The 25,147-nt window shown below is 37.6% G+C and overlaps 3 protein-coding genes across 3 annotated transcripts; 1 reads left to right on the top strand and 2 right to left on the bottom strand.

The window, feature by feature from the left end:
* Nucleotides 1–14,978: 14,978 nt before the first annotated feature.
* Nucleotides 14,979–15,359, bottom strand: LOC141646527 (uncharacterized). Its single transcript, XM_074454399.1, has one exon. It carries the CDS (start codon nucleotides 15,357–15,359, stop codon nucleotides 14,979–14,981), a length of 381 nt encoding a protein of 126 aa, XP_074310500.1.
* Nucleotides 15,360–18,697: 3,338 nt separating this feature from the next.
* LOC141645829 (stigma-specific STIG1-like protein 3) lies at nucleotides 18,698–20,159 on the top strand. The gene has a single exon (XM_074454014.1). The coding sequence runs from the start codon at nucleotides 19,332–19,334 to the stop codon at nucleotides 19,818–19,820; it is 489 nt and encodes a 162-aa protein (XP_074310115.1). The 5' UTR covers nucleotides 18,698–19,331; the 3' UTR covers nucleotides 19,821–20,159.
* A 351-nt stretch (nucleotides 20,160–20,510) lies between these two features.
* On the bottom strand, nucleotides 20,511–24,121 carry LOC141646833 (ribonuclease 3-like protein 2). Its single transcript, XM_074454802.1, has 4 exons — nucleotides 23,689–24,121; nucleotides 21,943–22,095; nucleotides 21,464–21,825; nucleotides 20,511–21,186 (listed from the first exon to the last, which is right to left on the bottom strand). Exons 1-4 carry the CDS (start codon nucleotides 24,025–24,027, stop codon nucleotides 21,012–21,014), a joined length of 1,029 nt encoding a protein of 342 aa, XP_074310903.1. The 5' UTR covers nucleotides 24,028–24,121; the 3' UTR covers nucleotides 20,511–21,011.
* Nucleotides 24,122–25,147: the final 1,026 nt, after the last annotated feature.

The following is a 25,147-nucleotide window of genomic DNA, read 5'->3' as shown; positions in this document are numbered from 1 at the left end:
AGGTAATTCAAGAGGACAAGGATGTTGATGGGTATGTTGAAGACCTCCCTTATGAGGAGGAAGCTATTGAAGAAGTACCTTTGCAACAATCTAAAAAGGTAACAAGGAATTCGACTCCTCCAAAGGTATCTTCAAATTCCCAACTTTTTCCTAAAATTCCTTACCCTTCAAGAGCCATAAAGAGTAGGGAAAACCTTAAGTATGCCAAGTTTTGTGACATGCTTGAGAAACTTGAGGTTACCCTACCCTTTACGGAGGTGATAATGAACATGCCAACCTACTCAAAATTTTTAAAAGATATTTTGACAAAGAAAAGAGTCTTGGGTGGCCAAGAAATAGTGGCTATGGAAGAGGCATGTAGTGCTCATATCCTTAATAAAATGCCCACTAAGCTTGGTGACCCGGGGAGCTTTTCAATTCCATGTGTAGTAGGTGGTGTGCCCATATCTAGAGCTCTTTGTGATTTGGGAGCAAGTGTAAGTGTTATTCCTTTGAAAGTTGCCAAGAAAATCGGAATTCAAAACCTTGCTCCTACATCAATGACTCTCCAATTGGCGGATAGGTCCGTCAAGCACCCTATGGGGGTGCTTGAAGACGTACCCGTCAAGGTTGGAAAGCTTTTAATCCCCGCCGATTTTGTTGTCCTTGATATTCCGGAGGATAGCCACACTCCCATCATCCTCGGTAGGCCATTCTTGGCCACCGGAGGAGTTCTCATTGATGTAAAAAATGGGCGGCTAACCTTCCAAATCGAGGGCAACAATGTCGAATTTAACCTACCTAATTTGATGAAAGGACCAAAGATGGAAAGGTTGAGCACTATTGAGTTGGTAGATGAGGTGGTTCATGAAGTAGCCCGTGAAGAAGCGGAGATGGAAGAGGTTTTTCAAATCTCTTTGCATGATGAGGCAATGAAAGAGGATCATGAAGTTGATGAGGAACTATTGAAGAAAGTGGAGGGCTTTCTCCCTCCAAAGGTACAACTCAAACCCTTGCCTCCCTCACTCAAGTATGCTTTCCTTGATGAGGGAGAGGCCTACCCGGTGATCGTTAATGCTAACCTAAGTGAGTCCCAAGAAAAGAAGCTTTTGGAAATCTTGAAAACTCATAGAGGGGCACTTGGGTATAGCATTGACGACATCAAGGGCTTAAGTCCGAGTTTGTGCATGCATAGAATAGTTTTGGAAGAGGGGAGTCAACCCAAGGTTGACGGTCTTAGGCGGATTAACCCAAATATGGCCGAGGTGGTGAAAAATGAAGTGTTGAAACTCCTAGAGGCCGGTATTATATACCAAATTACCGATAGCAAATGGGTTAGTCCGGTCCACGTGGTACCCAAGAAGGGGGGGATACAAATGGTTGAACAAGAGGATGGCACCACCCTACCTACTAGACCCGTGACCGGGTGGCGCATGTGTATTGACTACCGCAAGCTCAATGCCACCACCCTCAAAGACCACTTCCCAATTCCCTTCATTGACCAAATGCTAAAAAGGCTCGCGGGCCATGCATACTATTGCTTCTTAGACGGTTATTCCGGGTTTTTCCAAATTCCCATCCACCCGGATGACCAAGAGAAGACGACCTTCACTTGTCCAATAGGGGTCTATGCCTACCGTAGGATGCCATTCGGGCTTTGTAATGCGCCCGGCACCTTTCAAAGGTGCATGATGGCAATATTTTCCGATTTCCTTGAAAAAAGCATGGAAGTCTTCATGGACGACTTTAGTGTCCATGGAGACTCATTTGAGCTTGGTCTTGAGAACTTGGCTAGTGTGTTGAAACGGTGTGAGGAGCACAACCTCGTCCTTAATTGGGAAAAGAGTCATTTCATGGTAGAGGAAGGGGTTGTCCTCGGTCACATCGTTTCAAATAGGGGTATTGAGGTCGATGGGGCCAAAGTTGCGGTCATAGAGAACTTGTCACCCCCTTACAATGTTAAGGGAGTGAGAACTTTTCTAGGCCATGCCGGGTTTTATCGGCGTTTTATTAAGGATTTTTCAAAAATAGCAAAACCCTTAACCTCATTACTCCTTAAGGATTCCCCCTTTGTGTTTGATGATTCTTGTCTTGAAGCTTTTAATAGGTTGAAGAGAGCATTGGTCACGGCACCGATAATCCGGTCTCTGGATTGGAATCTTCCCTTTGAGATAATGTGTGATGCTTCGGACTTCGCGGTTGGTGCGGTACTTGGACAAGTTGTGGATAAGAAGCATCATGTGATATATTACACAAGCAAGACTCTTGACCAAATACAATGTGGATATGCTACAACCGAAAAGGAAATGTTGGCAATTGTTCATGCCGTGGAGAAGTTCCGACAATACCTTGTTGGGTCCAAGGTGGTGGTTTACTCCGATCACACCGCCTTGAGACAATTGATGGTAAAGAAAGATGCAAAGCCCCAACTCTTGAGATGGGTACTACTTCTCCAAGAGTTTGATTTAGAGATTAAGGATAAGGCCGGAACGGAAAATGTTGTAGCCGACCACCTATCTAGATTGACCGTTGAAGACCATGGGATACAAGACAAGAGTGGACCCATCAATGAGTGGTTGCGGGATGATGGACTCATGGAAGTTACCGTCAAGACCCCTTGGTTTGCAGATCTTGCAAACTACATTGTAAGTGGTTTCTTGCCGGATGAAATGGAACAAAGAGAAAGGCGGAAGTTGAGAAATGATGCTAGGAGATACTTTTGGAATGACCCACATTTGTTCCGCAAGTGTGGGGATGGAATGTTCCGGAGATGTGTTTCAAGAGAGGAGGGCTTGGAGATTGTCGACCGGGTTCACAATTCCGCCTATGGGGGACACTTGGCCACCTCTAGAACAATTGCCAAGATCCTCCAAGGTGGATTATATTGGCCCTCCATGTTTAAAGACATCCACTACTTTGTTAAATCTTGTGATGCTTGCCAAAAGGTTGGGAACATTGGAAAGAGGAGTGAAATGCCCTTGACTTATATTGGAGATTGAGCTTTTTGATTGTTGGGGCATTGACTTCATGGGACCCTTTCCCAACTCTTGTGCAAATGAATACATCTTGGTTGCGGTGGATTATGTATCCAAATGGATTGAAGCGGTTGCCGCCCCCACGAATGATAGCAAGGTTGTGATGAAGCTTTTCAAAGGCACAATTTTCCCAAGGTTCGGAACACCAAGAGTAGTCATAAGTGATGGCGGATCTCATTTTCGCAAAAGTACTTTCAAAGCTCTACTTGAATCACATGGAGTGCGGCATAAAACCGCCCTTGCCTACCACCCTCAAACTAGTGGGCAAGTGGAGGTTTCTAACCGCCAAATTAAAGCCATCTTGGAGAAAGTCACCAACAAGAGCCGGAAAGATTGGTCCCAAAAGCTCCCGGATGTCTTATGGGCATTGAGAACCGCCTTCAAGACACCCCTTGGCACCACCCCGTATAAGCTTGTGTACGGGAAAGCTTGCCATTTGCCGGTGGAGTTGGAGCACAAGGCTTGGTGGGCTCTTAAAGAAATGAATTTTGACTTTGATGCCGCCGAAGAAGTACGTTTTCTCCAAATGAATGAGCTTGAGGAATTGAGATTGGAGGCTTATGAGAGCTCCAAAATTTACAAGGACCAAACGAAAAAATGGCATGATGGGAAAATCATGAAGAAAGAGATAAGTGTTGGAGACCTCGTTCTCCTTTTCAATTCCAAGATAAAGGTGTTCCCGGGCAAGCTCAAGTCAAGGTGGTCCGGACCCTTTAAAGTGATGAAGATATTCCCCTATGATGCCTTTGAGCTTTGGAGCGAGGAAGGAGGTACCTTTCGGGTGAATGGTCAAAGAATCAAGCGCTACTACGACGGTGACAACAAAGGTCCAATTGAAGTGCTCTATCTCGGGGAACCCCTCCCCGAGGAGAGGGCAAATTGAAAGTCTTGAAAGTGATTTGGTTTGGTGGAGTTCCTCAAGAACCACCACTTGTAAATAGCATGCATTTTAGTTAGGAAATGAGAGAATTGAAAAATCGTACTTGGCAAGATTGAGTTGGGAGAGTTGATGAGATTTTGATGCTTGAAGCCTTAAGTATGTCAAAGGGGATCTGAGTCTGTGGACAGACAGCCTGTCTATGAGCGGCTCATAACCCACTGTAACTTTTGGGCATAATTCAAGTTTGATAGAGTGAAGAAAATGAGAGGAAGGGTTCTAGGCCGGTCGACCGGCCGCCGGTCATCTGACCGGCACAAAACCCGCTGTAACTTTTTGGTCGCAATTTTGAGAAGGGACTCCCAGTCGGTCGGCCAGCAGCCGGCTCACCGGCTGAGAGTCATGGTGACGTGGCATATTGGGTTGAATGAAGAAGGAGGGACTCCCGGACGGTCGGCCGGCAGCCGGCTCACCGGCTGAGAGTCATTTTTATACTTAGAAAAAATTCGAAAAAAATGCAATGGGGTCTAGGCCGGTCGACCGGCCGCCGTTCATCTGACCGGCGCAAAACCAACTGTAAGTTTTTTTGGAAAATCGAATTTTGGAAGGAATCCCAGCCGGTCCACCGGCCGCCGGTCCTGGACCGGCTCAGACCCCTCCCGTGCCCCTTTAACTCCTCTCAACCTCTCATTTTCTCCTCACTTTAACAAAATCACTCTCTCTCTCTCTCTTCAAACTAAAACACACATTCATCATCTTCACTTCACTCATTCATCCTCTAGTAAGCAAAATCATCATCCAATCCTCCATTTTGTGAGATAAAACTTCCTTTTAACCATATAATATCACTCCAAACTCCATTTTTCATCTTCAAAACACCAAAAAACTCAAAAAATCGTCACTTCCAAGGCTAGGGTTTGACAAATCCGAAAATCAATCATCTCTTTTTTGGTAAGTTCTTCACTCTAGCTTTATTTATTTAAGGTTTAATTATTCTTTTAGGCCTTTTTGGTGGAAAAATTGGAGTTTTTGATTTGGGTTAGTAAGGTTAGTTGAATTTTGGGGATTAATGGCTCAAAGCAAGAGAGCTAGGGCGGAGGCTAGCTAGTGGAGCGGAGATAGCCCGTGACCCGACTTTCCCGGAGGTTCAATTCATTTCCGAGGAACACAAGGTAAAATTTTCCCACTTAAAATCTAGTGAAATCATCCCTACTAGATTTATTTGCCGGAATACCTTGAGAAAATTAGGTTGGGATACCGATTGTGAAAAATTGTTTAATGGGGTGGGGATGGGAGCTTTGTATAAACTACATCGCCAAACCTTTGCTAGAATCACACTTGAATTTTTGTCCTCCCTCGAGGTAGAAAAAAATAAGAACACAAGTAAAATAACCGGTATCTCCTTCCGGTTAATGAACAAGACTATTCAAGTGACCCTTGAGAGAATTGGAAGAATTTTTGGGTTGCCTAGTACGGGGAGCCACCTTCCCCCGACTAGGTATGATCAACAAGAATTGTGGAAAGCGATTTCCGGTGAGAATATTAAAGATGAGCCTAAGATGAAGGAGCACCATATTCATAGCCCAATTATCTGGACTTGGCACCGCTCTATGGGGTGGACGATATTTGGGAGGCATGAGCCTCACAATATGCGTTCCGACGAGCTCTACATACTCGGGAGCTACCTTAGGCAACGCCCAACGGCGTATCAAATCAATATTGCTCATCTCTTGATACTTCATTTGCAAAAGCTTGGCAACAATATCCGCAACAATTCGCCAATAGTGGTAGGGGGTCTGATAACCCAAATTGCTAAGGAGACCGTAGGGTTTGTGGAATCAAGGCATCAACCCGTACAAGGGATCACCATAATTGATAGCAACCATTTGAGCTCCCTTTTCTTTACCAAGTATGACTTTGATGACAAGAAGACTTACCTCTTGATTAGGAAGAGCTTGACCTCTATTCCTCTTCCCAATGCCGATTTGGTTGCTCTTGAACCGGACAAGGAACGGTATCTCCTTCCAATTGCAAACACCGCCGCCCCTACCACGCGGCAAGTGGCCCATAGCACTCTCTCCTACGGAAGAAATGCACAAGGACCTACTCAATCTTCTTACAATTATGATGCCCCACCCGAAACCGGCACATCTTCCTCCACCCAACCCTCCCAATACCTACCCATTGATCCGAAAGTTTGGGAGCTCATGGAGGGCATGAACCTTGGGAATGGAAATGTGCAATCCTCCTTGGAAGACTTCCGCACCCACGTCGACAAACGCTTTGAACAAGTCGACGACTCCTTAGGCCGAGCACACCAAAAAATTGACCGAATCTACGTGGATCAAGCTCTCGGCAACTACCCTCTCTATGAAGACTACGCTTCCCGGCGTATGGTCCCACCGGACGGTCCTTTTCCCTCCTACTTCAACCTACCGAATGGAGGGTACACTCAACCGGGGATTCATGGAGGCCTCAACTTAAACCCCGACTACTATAGCGCCCCTTCCTTCCAAACTAGTGGAGGATATGACTTCAACCAAGGGAGTGGCTACGGTGGTTTTGGGGGAGGCTATGATAGCCAAGGGGGATCGGGAGGCTACCACACCAACATCTCTATGGATGCTCCTTACAACCCTCAAGTCAACCAAGGAGGGTTTGTTGGTGATGGTAGTGGCCAAGAGGGTAGTGGAAGTGGGCAAGGGATGGATACTAGCGTTTATGATGATATTAGTTTTGATGTGGGAAATGTTGAGTATGGCGGGAGCGGATTCAATGCTCCTAGAAGTGATTATGATGCTAGTGGGAGCGGTTTTGGAGACTTTGGTTATCAAGACGGCTTTGATGATCAAAGCCGTGGTAAAGGAAAATGTGTGGTTACCGTTGATGATGATGACGATGACGATGATGTTGACGATGAGACCCCGGATGCCGAGCTTGTGGACTATGGCTCGGATCTTGATTGAGCCCTTCTCTTTGCTCCCACCTTGAAAATCCAAAGCCAAGTATGATTTCCCCCTAAATCCAAATTTTCTCATTCATATTTCAATTTTGTATGCATTTAGTTAGAAATTCACTTAGTTGCATTCATATAGGATTGCATTAGATTTCAAATTTGTAATATATTGTTACATTTAGTTATTGGATTCATCTAGTATAGCTTGCATTGTATTTCAATATTGCATATAGGCTAGATCATGCATTGCATACTTATTTGAAAATCCCTAAAAATTTGAAAAATCAAAAACAACAAAAACATGTTATTTCTTTTCAAATATTCAAAAACCCAAAAACAAATTCTTTTATTTCTCCAACTTGCCCTCCCATGTAAATGAATAAGTGTGGGGAGGGCCCAAAAAAAACCAAAAACATGCATTTTAATTTCCAAAAACAAAAATACCAAAAATATGTTATTTTTCTTTTTTTAAATTTCAAAATTACAAAAATATGTTCCTTTCTTTTACCTATTCTCTCCCTAGACTTGTTCCCTTGGAGACTTACTCGGGGACGAGTAATGTTTAAGTGTGGGGAGGGAAATATCCTTTGTGAATATTTGTTTATATTTGTATATACCTTTAAATTTGATAAAAATTCAAAAAATGCCTAAAAATTGAAAAATTTCAAAAATTCCAAAAACATTGCATTGTACATATATGTTGTTTGTTGGCTAACCTTTGGCATAGACATCGACCATTCGAGGCAAAGGAGCTAGAAGACGCTTGGTAAACTCGTTCTAATCTCTTACTCCTTTACCGTTCTTTCTTTTTATCTCTTGAGTATATGAAGGAGAATGGGATTTTGTGCCTTGGATGTTCCCTTGGGGAACTCGTGGATTGTTGGTGTTGATGTGCTGCTAGGATTAGTCGAAATTGTTGCATGTCTACTTTATGTTCATTTCCACTTCTCGCATGCATTTGTTTCTCTTGTATATATATATATGTCGTGTTCCCTTCTTGTTGCATTGAGTGTGTATATAAATTTTTGAACAAAATTTGGTCGAGGAAGGGAGTATGATACCCTCTATGATGATATTGTCTAGGTCGTGTCTTTACCCTCTTGGTGGCTTGCACCTTGTGACCTCCTTGTTAGGGTGTTTGCTTGCAAATACCCGGGAAATGAGGCTAGACCGGAGAGTTTTGACCACCATGTGAGACCAAGACCGTAGACTAGGCCTAGATTTCGACATAGCTACTCAAATGCGAGGATAGAGCCTCCTTGGGACCGGTACATCCATACCCGGTCCCCCTTTAGGTGTGAGTAGGCTCCTTGCGTGGCATGTTACATCACGACGCACAAGCATGGCGTCCTTTCCTTTTAGACCATGAGACGTTCATTTTTATGCATATTTTGAAACAACAAGTTGCATTTCATTTTTTTTGAGCCTCACATTGCCAAATAAGCCTAATTCTTCGACCCTTTAAACTAGGACCGATTTTGTTTACCCCTTTTGAGCCTTGACCTTTCATTTGATACCTACGATACTAACTACAACCCAAAAACAACCGACCTTGATCAAGAAGTTGTCTATGAGTTTTGGTAGTATGAAGCAAGGGGATTTGAATCTTGGTTTAGTGGATGTGCACAATCCACTTGAGTCGGAATGATGGTTTAGTTTGGTTTGCTTTGAATAAAGAGGTTTTGAAAAAGAAAAGAAAAAGAAAATAGAAAAGGAGAAAAATGTAATGAAAAAGAAAAAAATTTTGCACAATTACTTTGTTTGATGAGAAAAAGCCAAGCAACACTCCTTCATCAATGGAGTAGAAAAAGGCGTTGCAAGAATAAAAGGGGACTTGATGTTTTTCCTAAGTGAGTCGGGTTTACACATTTTTTGCTCGATTTTGGCAAGCCAATTTCTTGTTAGGGTGTAGACGTTGCTCATTGGTTGCAATAAGGTGATGATTTTTGTATTTTTCCAAAGAGAGTCGGGTTTGCACAATGTTTGCATTAATTCGGGAAACCGGTTTTTGTTAGGGTGTAGACGTTACTCTTTTGTTGTAATAAAAGTGGGAGAAGCGGAATTTTGACAACTACTTGATTTTAAACTCCAAATGATCCATAACGGTGCTTGCACCAATCCCGTTTCGACCCATCACCTAGCCCCGTTACAACCCTTGTTTCTTTTATGCATATTTTCCTTTTTTGCATCTCATTAATGGTCTTGTAGGAGAAGATTCCATATTAGATTGCGGGCATGTCTCACGAGTCGAGTAGATGAGTGATTTTGGTTACTTTTTGCACAAAAATCACCCGTTCCAAAAACAAAATGAGAGATTAGTGAAAACCGTGAGGAAGTCGGTAATCTTGGTCCCCTTAGTCATGGGTCAATTAGGTTGAATCTTGAGTGTGTCATGTGATTCTCGAAGGTTAGGCCTTGCTTCCTCCTTTCCCGCCTTTGAATTTGTTTCCTAGGCATTTGGTTGTCAAATTTAGGTTGCTTGAGCCACCATTAGGGCATTGACACCCCGCCGAGACTATGAGACGGTATCTCCCGACCAAAACCTTTAATTGTTCAAGGCAAAACGGCCGCTTAGATGAGGGAAGCGGTTTGACTTTTTGTGATGCATCTTATATGTTGATTCGTGCTTAATTTTTGGATGTGTCAAAAATTTTGTAGCAAGACCCAACTTGCCTTCCAATAGGGCACTCTCCCCTCATGGGTGTCAAATTGTGAGTTGAAGGGGCGTTGAGTGCGCTAATACTCGATCGGTTTAGGTAGTAGCTTAGTTGAGTGATGCTTATATTGTGCACCCACTCTCCATATCTATTTTAGTAGCATCTTTTGCTTTGATTTGGGACTTACTCGAGGACGAGTAAGAGTTAAGTGTGGGGAGGTTGATGAGTTCTCATTTTGTATCCATTTCACCCTTTTTCTCTTTGCTTATTTCCCGGTCATACTCGGTTTTCGACCCCTTTTAGCCCCATTTTGTAGTTTTAGCTCCGTACTATGAACCATATGTTCCTCACTGCAGGCTTTGCATAAGGAAGAGGGCTAAGGGAGCTAGATATGGAACTTTCAAGGCATGCATAGAGAAGAAGGGCGAAGAGAAGAGAAGCAGGACTCCCGGCCGGTCGGCCGGCAGCCGGTCCACCGGCTGAGAGTCCCATTATACTTGTATTGAAGATTGAAGAGCTGAAGGAGGAGTCCAAGCCGGCTAGCCGGCGGCCGGTCAACCGGCTGAAGATCCCCCTCTGGAGCCGGTCCATAGCCGGCGTCCGGTCCACCGGCTCGCCACACCTGATGATTTAATTTGTACCCAAAACTTCCAGTGGGTTTTCTGTCGGTGGTCAGCCGGCGGCCGGTTGACCGGCTCAGACTCCCTTTCCCCGCATTTTGAACTCCCTTGTAATTTTCGACCTAAATAATTGTAAACTATAAATACGCCCTCCTTAATTCATTTTAGACACACAACCCTAGATCTCAGAATATTTCCCTTTCCAAGTTCAAAACTTTATTAATCATTTTGTTAATCATTCCCTAATTAGATAAGTTCTTGAATTAAGTTAGCAATAGAATTTGGGTTGTAAGAAGATTGAAGGTTTCTCCTTCTTTATTATTCTATCCTAATTCATCTTTGCTATTGAGTTGGTATTGTTTCTTTCCCTATTTTCATTAGTTTACATATTGCTTTTCCTTCTAGTTTGTTTAATTGATTTTGTTAAAATTGCATCCTTGTTGTTTGATTGTTGTGGTTTCCACTTTTGTTCATCTTTTCTTAGTTCATACTTGTTGTTTCCACCCAAAGATTCCATCTTTGAGTTGTTTGTGTTAAAGATTGTGTCTTTTAGTATAATCTCCCCTCTTATTTGCTTGTTAATCATTTGTTTACATTTATCTTGTCTCTTATAATTGCTACAATAATCATCATGCTTTCTCTCTATGTTATTTGTTCTTCCCCTCTTATTAGCATAATTATCCCCAATATGAGTGAGTAGGTTTCCTTCTAGGGTATAAGGGGAGTCTATATGGTTTTTATGGGCATGATTATATGATTATTTGGGTCTTTGGTGAATTGTTTATCTTTATTGTTCATGCACACAAGGTGTTTGATTAATTGCATGAGTGAAAGCTTATGCCTTTTTTCATTATTGCTTAATTCCCCCATTGAATGAAAGTTTGTGGTGGTCTTGTTGTATGTTTAAGAGAAGTGTGATACTTAATGAGAGTTAGTTGTCACCTTTAGGATATTCAAGACATTGATTTTGCATCTTAGGATAAACTCTTACCATAAACCCCTTAAATCATCATGTTTGCCCTTAAACCATTTAGATGAACCCGAAAGCCCTAGCCTTTAATCATTTGAATTCATCTTCACTAGATTGTTTGTTTATTTGCTCTAGTAGTTAAAACCAAAACCCCTCCTTTCATTGTTGATTAAACTTGACTCTAAGTCGGACCTAGTAGAAACCCCCGCCGTCTTCGTGTTCGACCCCGACTAAATACTACATTTAATTGGGTTATATATAGTTTTGGTAAAGGGATAAGACGACAAAATCTCTTGTTATCAAGAGCGGAAGCTAAGCTAATAGTATTTTAGGGCGAATTGAGACCAGAAGGAGATATTTGTTGCCCCTTAGGCCGACACATCGACTAATTTGTGACCTTAACTGCGATTGACTGACGTTCATTGATGACCCAACATCCTAGTTTTCTCTCTCTATTTAATTTTTCTTATTCCTTTTTAATCTCATCAGTTTAGTTAAAACAAATCAAAAACCCCAATCGTGACCTTAGACAGACCGAATAGACAAGTAGATAGTGACCGCCTCCCTGTGGAGATCGACCCTACTTACCGCTGACTTCTATTAGTAGTACTTAGGTATTAATTTTTGGTACTAAACGACGGTATCACGTTCTTTGATGGTCTATTTGATATACATTGCCTCGGGTAACCGAGATGGTAGCACTCTCATGCATTAGGTGTCTTGGTAAGGCACCTTGGTGTATGGGGGTGTTACACGTCGTGTGTGTGCGAATGGGTCATTTTGTACTTCTACTTATGCTAGTTGCTTATCTACTAGTTTAGGAGTCTATTTTGCCCCCTGGTTTGTTTTGTAATAGGTTTGTATGTACTTGGATTTTATGAAGTTTATAAAAATAGTACACATTTGTCTGAATTTTTTTTTAATAAATAAATAATGCAATTTACTTCACCACAAGTCTATGTGACAGCCTAACTAGTGCTTCGTCGCTACTGAACCATTTTTTTTTTGGCGACGATACATAAGTTTCCTTACACAGTGCCTATCCAATTCTCCGAATCAGACTTTATTATTACATTATCTGCAAAGGGAATTAAACTAAGAATGAGGTTAGCAAAAATAAAAGACTTCTTGAGGGGACGATCTGAGCTTGGCAATTAAGTAAAAACTTATTTTCTCTTCTTTGTCAATTGAGCTTTAGGGTAGTACCTACAACAAGACACACTTACGCAGCGAGGACGTATACATTTACGGGACAAAGACCTACTTACACAGGAAGTAGGTAGATTGTGTCTCGGAAATTCATTCCCTTGGCTATGCTTCTTCTTGGAGTTATTACTTCTCCTTTTCTCACTCACTTGCTGATTTGAAGGGTACCTGTAAAGCCTACGTGTAGTCAAGGCACGTGACAGTTTACCAACCGAAGAACTCTTACACTTTTTAGTGCGAGCTGAAAAAAGAAACAACTCATGTTCATTTGAATCCTTATGAGCTTGAGCGCAATTAAAGATGTTGGTCGTGTCATTCACCGAAGAAAGAGGTAAGCTTGTATTAGAAGCGACAACCGTATGGTCTCCTTGGAAGATTTGAATACCAGAAGAAGGTAAGTTGTCACAAAAGGAGGACGACTTCGAGTTTACGCCACTTAGAGAGGATTCCCTGTAATTAATGCCGTGACCTTCATTGATACCGCCTAAAGTAGAAGACCTATCTTCATTCACCACCCTCGTCTTAAGTTTCCGCTTTTTAGAACGTCTCCTCCTCTTCTTTCTCTTATAATGATCTCTTGTAATTTCTTCCTCCTTGGTGACCTCGATATTAAGGATCTGAACGGTCATAATTGACAAGTCTCTTTTGTGGTAATAGTTCACCTTACTACCTTGAAGAATTTTTTGATAATCTTGTCCGGAGATTCTTAGTCGTGAATTTCTTCCACCCTTTCTTGAGAACTCAAGAACCGAGTTGTTAAGAATATGCTCATTATCACCCGTTTGAGAATCTTTGTAGTTGTGTTCCAAATTGCTATTAGGAGAAGAATTTTCTTTGAAATTTATAGGAATGCCATCATCAGAAATGTAGGTATCCTTCACAATAGAGTCGGATACCATTTTATTTAGTAGTAAAGACGTTGTCGCTTATAGAAAAATGTCTAGCGTGGTTCGACCTATTCCATCATCTTTTAAGCCATTTAAGGTTCGGCCTATTCTATATTCTCTTAAGGCTCTGTTCTTTTTTACTAAAAGGAGTTGAACTGCACTAAATAAAGTTGAGGTGCACTAAATAGAGTTAAAGTAAGACTTAATTTGAATAAAATTGAGCAGCACTGAATTGAACTGAACTGAATAGAACCGAGCTCAACTGACACGAACTAGAATTAAGCCATAAAAAACATGACAAGTCGATCTCTCCTTTGTTGTATTTTATTTATTATTGTCGTTATTTAGTCATATATCACTCGTTTGAGTACAAATCTTGTATTAACGTTGTTAATAAATTTTCACAAATACTATACTATAACCACTTGTATATTAGAATAGTACAACCATCACATATTTAACCGAGCTCATGTGTAATTTTTTTGAGCTTACTTAAAGTTTATTTTATTTTTTATGTTTTAAGTGGGTGAGTTTAGAAATTTTATGATATAACTCAGATTCTTTAAAGTAAAACTCAAAAACTTTAACTGGTTGTATAATCTATTAACTAATAAATTTGATAATGACTTTGTAACAAAATCGTCTATTAAACCGTAAACGACTGTCAATTCGAAACGAGTTGCCTATCATCGACGTAATAACCTTTCCATTCCGTAATAAACAAGACAAACTTAAATCACATTTAATTTGATAGGTAATATATGCCATATAAGCAACTTATCCAATTTCTTAAACTAATTTCCATTTACATGCATTTTTAATTAATCAAATGCCCTAACTTCTACATATATAAAAAGCGGATTTTCGCTCCTCCATTTCACATATATAATTCATTACATATTTACACAAAAATATTAACTAAAAGAAAGAAATGGGTTTTATTTCAATTAATAAGTTATTCCTTTGTGCTTTAATTTGTGCACTAATTTGCATAAGTAATATTTGTTCTGCAGACAGTAACTCAGCAAGCCAATGTCAAAAATCGGACAAAGATTCGGTCTCGGCTGCTGCTGCGGCTTCTGCTTCTTCTTCTGATGGAAATTCTGGTAAGAAAGGTAATGATAAAAATTATGGTGATGATAATAATTATTCTGGTAAGAATGGTTATGATAAAAATTATGGTGATGATAATAATTATTATGGTAAGAATGGTAATGATAAAAATTATGGTGATAATAATGGAGGTGCAAGTGCTGCTGCAAGTGCTTCTGCTGGTAATTCTGGTAAGACGGGGCCTGCCAATGCCGGGCAGTAAGTAATGACGGCGAGAGTGGTGACGGCGGTGACGGTGGTGTACCATTTTGATCTGCTGTTGGTGTGTGGTTTGGGAATGTAAGAAGAAAAATATTAAGGAATAAAATGATGATTAATCATATTACAATACTAATATTAATATATATTTTTAATTGTTGTACTATGTGCTTAAGTGCTGGAATTCATCAATTAAATTAAAATTTAAATGAACATATTAATTATTATTATTATATAAATTTTCCATTGCATATTTATTTATTTATTTATTTATTTTGTTTGTTGCCAGATTTCATTTAATTTGATAACAGCACTAGAACTACTAACATTTTATTAAGTAAAATTTTTGAGAATAATATAATATTTGACGTATTAGCGAAATTAATTAATCCTAAATACGAGTCTTTCAAATAATATAGACCATATTGTTTATTAAATACTAATGACTTTTTTTTTTTTGAAATCAACAGCCAGAAGGCTTTACTCAATTAATAACTTATCAAAACGAACAGCAGAGTTTGCAGACGATGGTAATCCATCATCCCATACAACTTTACCCGACACACGAGGAAAACAATGAGCTAAAACATGAGCTACACAGTTATTGTTACGAGACACATGTGACCAAATGACCGACTGAAACTTAGTACTACAAACAAGGATGTCTTCGATCAAGAATGCGAAGCCACTTCTTCCCGTCTTCCTATCTTTAAGAGCTTCGATAACTTGTAGACAATTGCTCTCAACTTCAACATTTTGAATCCCTCGCTGCACCGCCTCCTCCAGCCCATCAAGCACCGCACACGCCTCTGCCACAGGAACCTCCCAACTTTGCTCTCGACCCGTTGACACGCCCCACATCACATCTCCATTCGAGTCTCGACACGCGACACTCGTAGTCACTTCCTCGCCCTCTTTTATCCCCGCGTCAACATTAATTTTAACATACCGGGCACATAATTGAAGGAATGAATATATAAGAATGACGGCAAGAGTGGTGACGGCGGTGGACCATTTTGATCTGCCGTTGGTGTGTGGTTAAGTTGGGAAGGAATGAATATATAAGAAACATAATACGGAGTATTAAGGAATAAAATGATGATTAATTAATCATATTATAATATTAATATATACTTTTAATTGTTGTACTATTTGCTTATGTGCTGGAGTTCATCAACTAAAATTTAAATGAATTAATACAAATTAATTATTATATAAATTTTCCATTGCATATTTATTTATTTATTTTGTTTGTTGCAGTTTTCATTTAATTTGTTTAACAGCACTAGAACTACTTACATTTTATTCAGTAATTTTTTTTGAGAATAATATAATATTTGACGTATTAGCGAAATTAATTAATCCTAAATACGAGTCTTTCTAATATAAAGGACGATATTGCCTATTGTTCATAGTACTTTTTCGATTAACTTAAAATATTTGCGACCTGGAACATAATTGATGACATTGCCTATAAAATACTAACGAAAAAATATATATACCCGTTGCTCTCTCCTAATATGAATAGATATCCCATTAAATTAAAACGGGTGCATTTTGCTTTTGTCTCGTCCCTATACTTTCTGTAAACTTATACTCTTGTAGTATCGTCCCTATTATATTATTTATAATAAAATCTCCAAGGTTCGTATTACACTCCATGCATCACCCATTCACCACATAATAACGTAACTCTTCCCCATGCCATGCATTCACCCAACGTAATTTCTAGAGTCAACTCATTACTTATCTCTCTATTCCTTATATAAATACATTCAAATGCAAACTAATTCCAATCACCAAACATACAAACCATAAACATCCTTGCAGCAGGGCCGTCTTTAAAGGTGTTCAAGTGGTGCAACTAAATAGAGCCCCGAGATTTTTTGGGGCCTAAATATGAATGCTAGACTAAAAAATTATACAAAAAATTTGATCTAACTGTTGAAATATAGTTATACTAGTATTGATGCCCGGCTTCGCCCGGGCTACCTCTACTTACCATTAAAAAAAAAATTCATTAAATATAATTACTTAAAGTTGCATAACCCATAAATTTATCATTAATATGTTTTTTATAACATATCCTAAAATTACGATGAAATAAATTTTGAGACAAATTTACTACTCCTGCTATTACTATTTTACTCTTATTAATGAAACAATAGTAATAACATTTCACAACTTACCCGTAATTATTGTTACTTTTACTACTCCCGCCGTAATTATTGTTAGTGTCACTACTGCTGCATTAATATTGATAATTTCACTACTCCCGCCATAATTATTGTTATTTTCACTACTGCCGCATTAATATTGATTATTTCACTACTCCCGTTGTTGTTTCTACCACTCTCGCTAATCTCGTTGATAATATTATTATTTTTACTATTCAAATGGGTGATTTCTTTACCGACAAAATTACTTTTACTACTTAGGCATGCAATTTTAAGAGAATTATATATTTATATAAATATATTACATATATGCATTAAATCAAATCGAAATAATTATGCAATATTATATATTATGGAATCTAACTTGAATTATTTATAACCTACTTATTATATTTTTGTATGTTAAATAATTAACAAATAAACTATAAAGTTTAATAAAATTCATAGATTTATCTACTTATTATATTTTTGTATGTTAAATAATTAACAAATAAACTATAAAGTTTAATAAAATTCATAGATTTTAAATTTAATAATATATAATTTTATGATGATAATAATTAATACCATAAATGTGCATGTTTATACTAATTAATTATTTTATTTTAAGGAAATTGACCATCTTCTAGTCTTCTATAAATAGTTAGGAAAATTACCAGAAATCTTCTTTCTTTTGGTCTCCTTTAAATTGAATATCTTAATTAATTTGTTTATTTTAGGGAAATTGACCATCTTAATTAATTATTTTATTTTAAGGAAATTGATCATGTTTAGAAAAATTACCAAGCTTTATACGGAGTATAATTTAGTTTTAACCCAAACTATATAATATTTGCATTGAGATCCCTTAATCGGGTCCATCACACGGTGCTAGTGATTTAAAACTATATAGTATAATTAATTTGTATAACTTTCTTTAATTACGTTAAAGTCCTTTGGTTTCTGGATTTAATATATAGTATTGATTGATATAAAGTTTAATAAAATTCATAGATTTTAAATTTAATATATAATTTTATGATGATAATAATTAATACCATAAATGTGCATGTTTATACTAATTAATTATTTTATTTTAAGGAAATTGACCATCTTCTAGTCTTCTATAAATAGTTAGGAAAATTACCAGAAATCTTCTTTCTTTTGGTCTCCTTTAAATTGAATATCTTAATTAATTTGTTTATTTTAAGGAAATTTACCATCTTAATTAATTATTTTATTTTAAGGAAATTGATCATGTTTAGAAAAATTACCAAGCTTTATACGGAGTATAATTTAGTTTTAACCCAAACTATATAATATTTGCATTGAGATCCCTTAATCGGGTCTATCACACGGTGCTAGTGATTTAAAACTATATAGTATAATTAATTTGTATAACTTTCTTTAATTACGTTAAAGTCCTTTGGTTTCTGGATTTAATATATGGTATTGATTGATTGATGATTGATATCACTCATACGTAATAATGTCTTCGACCACCTATTTATTTACTCTAGTACCCTATCAATTTATATATCAATAATACTTAATCACAAATTCAACGACTATCAGTGTTAATATTTTCAAAAATAACTGTTAATGCATGAGAGCTAAAGTTAAAGAATCAGAGTGAATACATTTCAAAATTCATGACATATTCAATCATGTTATAAAAGCAATATTTGGATTTCAAAAAAAAAAAAAAAAAAAAAAAAAAAAAAATTGACCTTTATTGGGCCAAGTTTTATGGTCTTGTACAGGCCCCATAAATTCTCACAAGGCTTTGCATCTTTGTTAGTATCTCAAACAATCAAGGTCTTTTGAAAAAGATCGGTTTTATAGCAATCTACGCAGTAGTAAATCCAGAAAAAATTCTTTTCGGTCACGGAAAATATAATAGTTATTCCTACATACAAATATAAATTTACTGTATTTTTATTTTTTTTACCTAAGAATTGGACCAAAATACAGCAAAAAAAAATTGAAAATGCACACGGTGCCTATGAAGTTTGTCATTTTGCACAAAATACCCAAATTTTTTATTCGGAAAACTTTAAGAGGCCATAACTCGTGTTTACGAGAACGGAATGTGACGATTTTTTTTTTCAAATCGATCGTCTTTTCGAGAACTGCGATTTGGAAAAAAAATTGTCGTGTTTGGATTCCGCAGCTGACCCAGCACATCCCAAACCCGGTATAACTCAACCCACTTTGACCCAAACTGTAACCAAGCCGAGTGACCCGATAACCAACTCTCTGCAAAACTATACACTGACATTTGACTCAATGTGTATTATACTCAACTCACAAGTCCAAAATTGAGACACAGTTTAATCATTTAACTTCAATCATGCAAAACTCTTCCCAACTTCTGAAGATAACACAAATCTACATGAACATGGACACTTCTTCTCAATTAGAAGACCTACAAAACATTAATTAAACTACACTTCATGAATCATGATATTTAAATCCCTCAAATCACTCCTTAATTAACAAAATTAATTAGTTTTTACGTCAATTTTTCTTCCTTTACTCCCCTATAAAACCCTTCTTCCTATAGTACATCTTTAACGAAACCGCCCAAAAAAAAAAAAAAACAGAATCCTTCATCCAATATCATACACTTCCGCTTCTGATTCTCCACCATTGACATTGCTCATAAATAATCAAAATGTCGACGTTGACAATGAGCCAAGTGATCAAGGTAGCCATCCTACTCGCGACCACCATGGCAATGATCATAGCACTAAGTTCCATGACTGTAAACTACAATAACCCTTCTCATAACATTGGTGACCATGAGGAATCAAGCACGCCTCGTTTGTTGCTTCCCTCAAAAAGGGTAAGCCGGTTTCTAGCTCAAAACGACAACTATGGCTCAGCAAGGAACCCTAAGGCCGCAGATCATTGCAAAAAGGACAATGAGATTTGCGCTCAACTTGCATATGGCACAAACTCGACATGTTGTAATAACAAGTGTATGGATCTCAATGAAGATGACAAGAATTGTGGAGCTTGCAAGAACAAGTGTAAGTATACACAACATTGTTGTCGCGGTAAGTGTGTCGACTTGTCCTATGACAAGAATCATTGCGGAAGCTGTAACAATAAGTGCTTAACCTGGCAATACTGTATCTACGGGTTATGTGATTATGCTTAATTATTCCGACTTACTTATCATTACTAGTTTACTACTCCTTCCATCCCATTCAATTGACGGAATAGATATCGTCAACTAACAATCAAGGGACACAACCCACAATTCACTGGTGGGTAATTCTTTACAATTCGTCTAAATATACAGTACACATTTACAGAGTCGTTTGTTTCATATATATAAAGAATACGGAGTATCAAATATAAATTACGTTAGAAGGGATTTGTAACTCGAATATACGAGTACATATCAAAACCGGTGGCTTCAACTTACTTCTCTCATTCGGAAGGATGAGATAGGTTGGTCTTATCCAGAGAATCAATCTAGTTTTCTTACTTTTTCAAAAAAAAAAAAAAAAAAAAAAAAAAAAAAAGCAAGAAACTATAATTGTAGTGGTCGAAAGAGGAACGAAAGTCCAGAGGAAAATAAATAATCTGTAATCTGATGCAAAAGCAAATGCTTCATTATGGTTTTGAAGAGAACAGTGCAGTAAACACCGAAAAATCGGAAATAAAAGAAATTTAAGTATAAGTTTAAGCATGTGTAGTTGCTTAAAATTTCATTTATAATTAATGTTGCATATCAAAAGTCAATAATAATTACAGAAACAGCATCAAATTATTATTAACAGGACATTGAGAACCTGTAAAACTATAATCATGTTCGACAATCGACAGCAACCAATTCAAACAATTCAGAACAAGATCAACAATAATCTTAAGAACAAATTAGAAGTTGCGGATTCGACAGGGTACAAGAAAGGATAAATAATGTCTGAGCTTAAAACAGATGCAAATTCATAAATCCAGAAGTGAATCAAATTTCAAAGTTTACTGATACAAGAGGCCCATTAATCTGCCACAGCCAAGAAAAGGAAATGCGGCAGTTCCTGGATCTTATGTCTCCTACTCGTAAATACCGAGATTTTCCATCTCTATGAATTAGAAGGGCTTCATAGGTCTGTTCAAGACGGTTTTACACTAAGATGTTGCAAAATCAGGTGTTATTTACCTAAATAACTCTATAAAAGGACTTTTAGCAAGAACCCTTTCATAGAGCATTTGTGAAAATAACAAGCAGTTTTGCAAAAAACCGCCTTGACACGAGTATTTATCGTAGAGACATGAGAAACAGGAACTTGCCTTCATTTCCTCCACTTAAAAGAAGCAGATGAATGGGCCATGGCGCCTTACCTTAGGCATAATTAGACTCCGCAAGGCTATGGATCATTAAGGAAGCAGCGGAATTCTCAGCTTCTCTTACTCTCGACCTCTCGTCTCCCATCATAAATAATTTTGCTTCGGCTGTTTCAATCTCCACTGAGCATACAAATTTCTTTTCATGAGCAAGTCCCAGTTCCTTTTCGACCCTGTAAGTTCGCGCACATAACAGAAAAGCAATGAGCTATTGCTATGGCAGCTATACAACGGCAATAGCATTAACTAAAATTAACACAGCTCAACACTAAGTTTTCTGCACGTAGTTTCCATTACCAATCAATCAAGCCAAAGTAAAATAAGCATGACCTATCTATTTTCCCGCATCTAAAGATCAATTTACGTCAGTAACTCGGCTTAGCCCATTTCTATTTTGTTTGAGCTTCTAAAGTCGAGCAACTTTTCACCAATGCAACACAAAAGTAATACCTGTAACTCGGCTTAGCCCATTTCTGTTTGCCACAGAGCTCATGCAACTTCTGCTTAGCAGCTTCAATCTCATTGTTATCGTTTACTTCACAGACAACTCCACTGGGGTTATAACCTGAGTGATCGAGTTTTGCCAAGGCCTCCTTTGCAGCATTAAGCTTGGCAATTACCTTTTGATCCGAAGTTCCAGTTGCTACAAGTTTTCCATCAACATAAATGCTGCATATGTTTTTATCAGCCTTCCTCCAGTTCTCAATATTAACTTGTTTCCCTTGTTTTTGGCACGTCTCGAAAAGCATTGTTACCGGCTGTAATGGCAGGGTCTCAAGTGTAACGATAGGTTCCAGAAGACCTCTTATAATCTATCATTTACCCGTTTAGATTTTAGGTCAATAATAATAGATACGGACACACAAATAATCTGCAGGAAGCGAGCTAAGGAAAAGAGAAAATAGAAATAATTTCGAGTATTAGCTGACCTCCCAAAGCAACTTCAAGTCGAAACCACAATCAACATAAACAGCTGCTATTACTGATTCTACTATATCAGCAAGAACTTTAGGGGCTTTTACACTACCTCCATAGACCGCGGTTTCTTCTTCCGCTTCAACAGCAAGAGCAAACTCTCGGACCTGTGTAAAATTCCAACAACAAAGTATTTACCACACTATAGTTTGTGGTCGGCTAACATGAATTGTCGTATATAATAGTCAATGTGCACTATGGAAATAATAGCTTGTGACGGATAGTGCCCGTCTTCAATGGGAATTTATGATGATTTAAAATGTTGAAGCATAAAGGCGGATAAAATAAGTGTAACACAAAGAAAGGGAAAACTTATTTGTTACTCGTTCCGTCTCAATCATTTATTTTACCTTTGATTAAAATACTCCTTACAAAGAATAAAAAAGAGACTAAACAAATGATTGAGACGGGTGAGTTCATGTCATGGACCACACCACTATAACAAATAATACAAACTTTATGTAAAGGAAAAGCCTGTTTTCCAGAACATGCACTTTACTCTCCTAATCTGATTGTTCAGTTATTCCATTAGTTTTCACCCAAAAGCAGTCAATCAGGACAAATGGACAATGCATTACCATCACCTCCTTTACCACCCTCACCGCCACAACGATCTTCGCTGTTATTGCATTACTCCCTATGTCCCAATCCCTGAGGGAACCTAGCTTTAGAGTTTAGCAAAGTCTAACACTCGCTACCCCAATTTCCAAAACATGATTTAAAATTATCGATTTTTGCTACTCCAAAATTCTTAACTATAGACCTTAAACATATGTATAAAACAACATGAGGAAAAATCGTTATCCCAAAATTTAACCCGGTTACTTGTTTAGCATTGATTAAAATACCCTCCCACGAAGAAAAAAAAAAAAAAAAAATTACCTATATTTATTTCATATTTCTAACTATACTAAAGTTTACGGAAATGGATCCTCTCCATTTCCTTTCTCTCCATTTCCTCTCACAATCTATTTAAATAATAATTACCCCTTCATTCTCATTTCTCCTTTATTTTTATGCGTAAATTTATAACCGTTAGATGTTGCCAAAATACGATCCGGACCATTCATAGGAACTTGCCTCTCCATTTCTTTTTAGGAAATGGAGAGAAATTGGGCTCAAAGTTTACCAAAGAGACTCCTGCAATTTGCATGGACTAAAACTAATTCAATGAATATTTATAAAAAAAAAAAAAAAAACATAAATGCATAGGTTTAACTCCATAAAAAAAGGTTGTGTCAACAAATTTATTTTTAAGTTATTAGTGTGTGCCATAAATTTGAAAACACAAAATCTCATTATAGACGGCGCATATCCATTTATAACTAAAGACGGACCAAATACAATACCACATTCCTAATAGGACAAGCAACAAGTGGGGTGGCAGGGCAAAAATGTCACCACTTCCAAACTATTTGTCCCGTCTTTAGCTATAGACGGATGTATCCGTCTATACCAAAACTAGCCGATTTGAAAAACGAATTGTTTTTTCCAATGTAATCTAATTTAACAAGCATTTATCATTTTAACACATTTAAAACTAACTGTTTCCATTTTCCAATCGATCCACGTCATCAACTATTTTGTTAAATAAATAATCAAACTGTTACAAATTTAAAACAGAAACGTAAAAAGAAGACCAAGACCCCCAAACAAAAAAAAAAAAACGTAAAGAATTGATCGAGACGGAAAAGGATCACCTTAAGATCAAGAGCAAGAGCGTTATGTCTCACAAAGCGATAAAGACCGTTACGAACAGCAACACGAGCAAGTTTCTCAGTACTAATATTCGCGGCGCGAATAAGAGATAGAATACCTTGGTCCACCGTCGGATACGCTAAATAAACAAAATTAGCAAAAGCCAATCCTAATACGGCGTCGCCTACAAACTCCAGTCGTTGATACGACGCCGTTTCAGTACATGATGAATGCGTCAGCGCTTCTTCTAGAAGCTTCTTGTTCTTGAATTCGTAATCTAGGATTTTTTCTACAAATGAAACGCAGGATCTGAGGTCGTTTTGGACATTGATGATTGACATGGGAGCGAGTTGACTCGGTGAGTTGAGCGAGTTTAGAGAGAGAAAAAGAGAAAGAGAAATATGTTTGGCGTGGGTTTTGATGTTGACTGCTGCTGTGGGGTTGGTTATATATCAACAAGTTTCAAAAGTGTGGAACTGTGAACTGTCTCTTTCGAATTTTCTGTTTTTTTTTTTTTTTTTTTTTTTACAACAATGAAACGTGCTGTTTGTTTCAGTTTATTATGCATGTTTAAAGATACGACTAGTTGCTTCTGTATGTATAAATTTTTACGTAAATTTTTAATAGAAACGGTCTCTTATTAAAGTTAGTAAAAATATAAATAGTTATTATTTTTATTATTTTTTTAATTAGTTTTTAGTGTATTTATTACTTATCTCAGTAAACTAAAAACGTAAATATAAGAAGATTTGTAAAATATTTTTATCAAATATGGAAATATGTACAAGATATTTTCAATAAATATGAAAAAATTTACAAGGTATTTATAAGGTTATTTGGTGCGGATTTAAATGGTAGATAGGATGAAATTAGTTTGATTTTATTTGGGTTGATCTTACTATCAGTTTTAGTTTAATATTGATTGAGTACAATTCATTTAGCTACTTTAGTCTAGTCCAGATCCTCTGTCCCATCACCGTGTCTCATCTTGTGTCCCATTGCCTTAATATTTTGACACCTCATCCTTTGATAATATCTACATACTTATATTTAATATTTATTGCTTATGTGTCAAATATAGAGGCAATGGGACACAAGATGGGACACGAAAATGGGACAGAGTATCCAGACTAACTTTAGTCGGTTTTTACTATTTTAAGTCGGGTACACATTGGATTAGGTGAATTACAATTCGGATGAGAATAATGGTCATAATAAGTAAAGGGGATAAATGCATAAATAGTGTGGGGAGTCTTTATAAGAGTAACTTAAAAACATATACGGAGTATATGGAAAGTTATAGATATACTCTATAAGATATTTTCATCAAATATGGAAATATTTACAAGATCAGATCACAAACTTCTGACGGATATCATTTCCTCTCATAAAATACCCATGAGAGGTGAGTGGGGAAGCACATGGGGGTGCCCCACCTTGTCCCCTCTTCTTTTTTGTGAG

The sequence above is a fragment of the Silene latifolia genome, chromosome 3, assembly GCF_048544455.1.
Source record: "Silene latifolia isolate original U9 population chromosome 3, ASM4854445v1, whole genome shotgun sequence".
NCBI classification, from domain to species: domain Eukaryota; kingdom Viridiplantae; phylum Streptophyta; class Magnoliopsida; order Caryophyllales; family Caryophyllaceae; genus Silene; species Silene latifolia.
The sequence above is the reverse complement of the archived record's forward strand: the minus strand, read 5'-3'. Positions and strand labels throughout refer to the sequence as shown.

Bases quoted from the DNA above. Each gene is read 5' to 3' on its own strand.
- LOC141646833 (XM_074454802.1), bottom strand. From the start codon at position 24,027: ATGTCAATCATCAATGTCCAAAACGACCTCAGATCCTGCGTTTCATTT. The intron at 22,096-23,688 runs GTGATCCTTTTC...AATTTTACACAG, and splicing joins CTCTTGCTCTTGATCTTAAG to GTCCGAGAGTTTGCTCTTGC. The intron at 21,826-21,942 runs GTCAGCTAATAC...GGTAAATGATAG, and splicing joins ACTTGAAGTTGCTTTGGGAG to ATTATAAGAGGTCTTCTGGA.
- LOC141645829 (XM_074454014.1), top strand. From the start codon at position 19,332: ATGTCGACGTTGACAATGAGCCAAGTGATCAAGGTAGCCATCCTACTC.
- LOC141646527 (XM_074454399.1), bottom strand. From the start codon at position 15,359: ATGTGGGGCGTGTCAACGGGTCGAGAGCAAAGTTGGGAGGTTCCTGTG.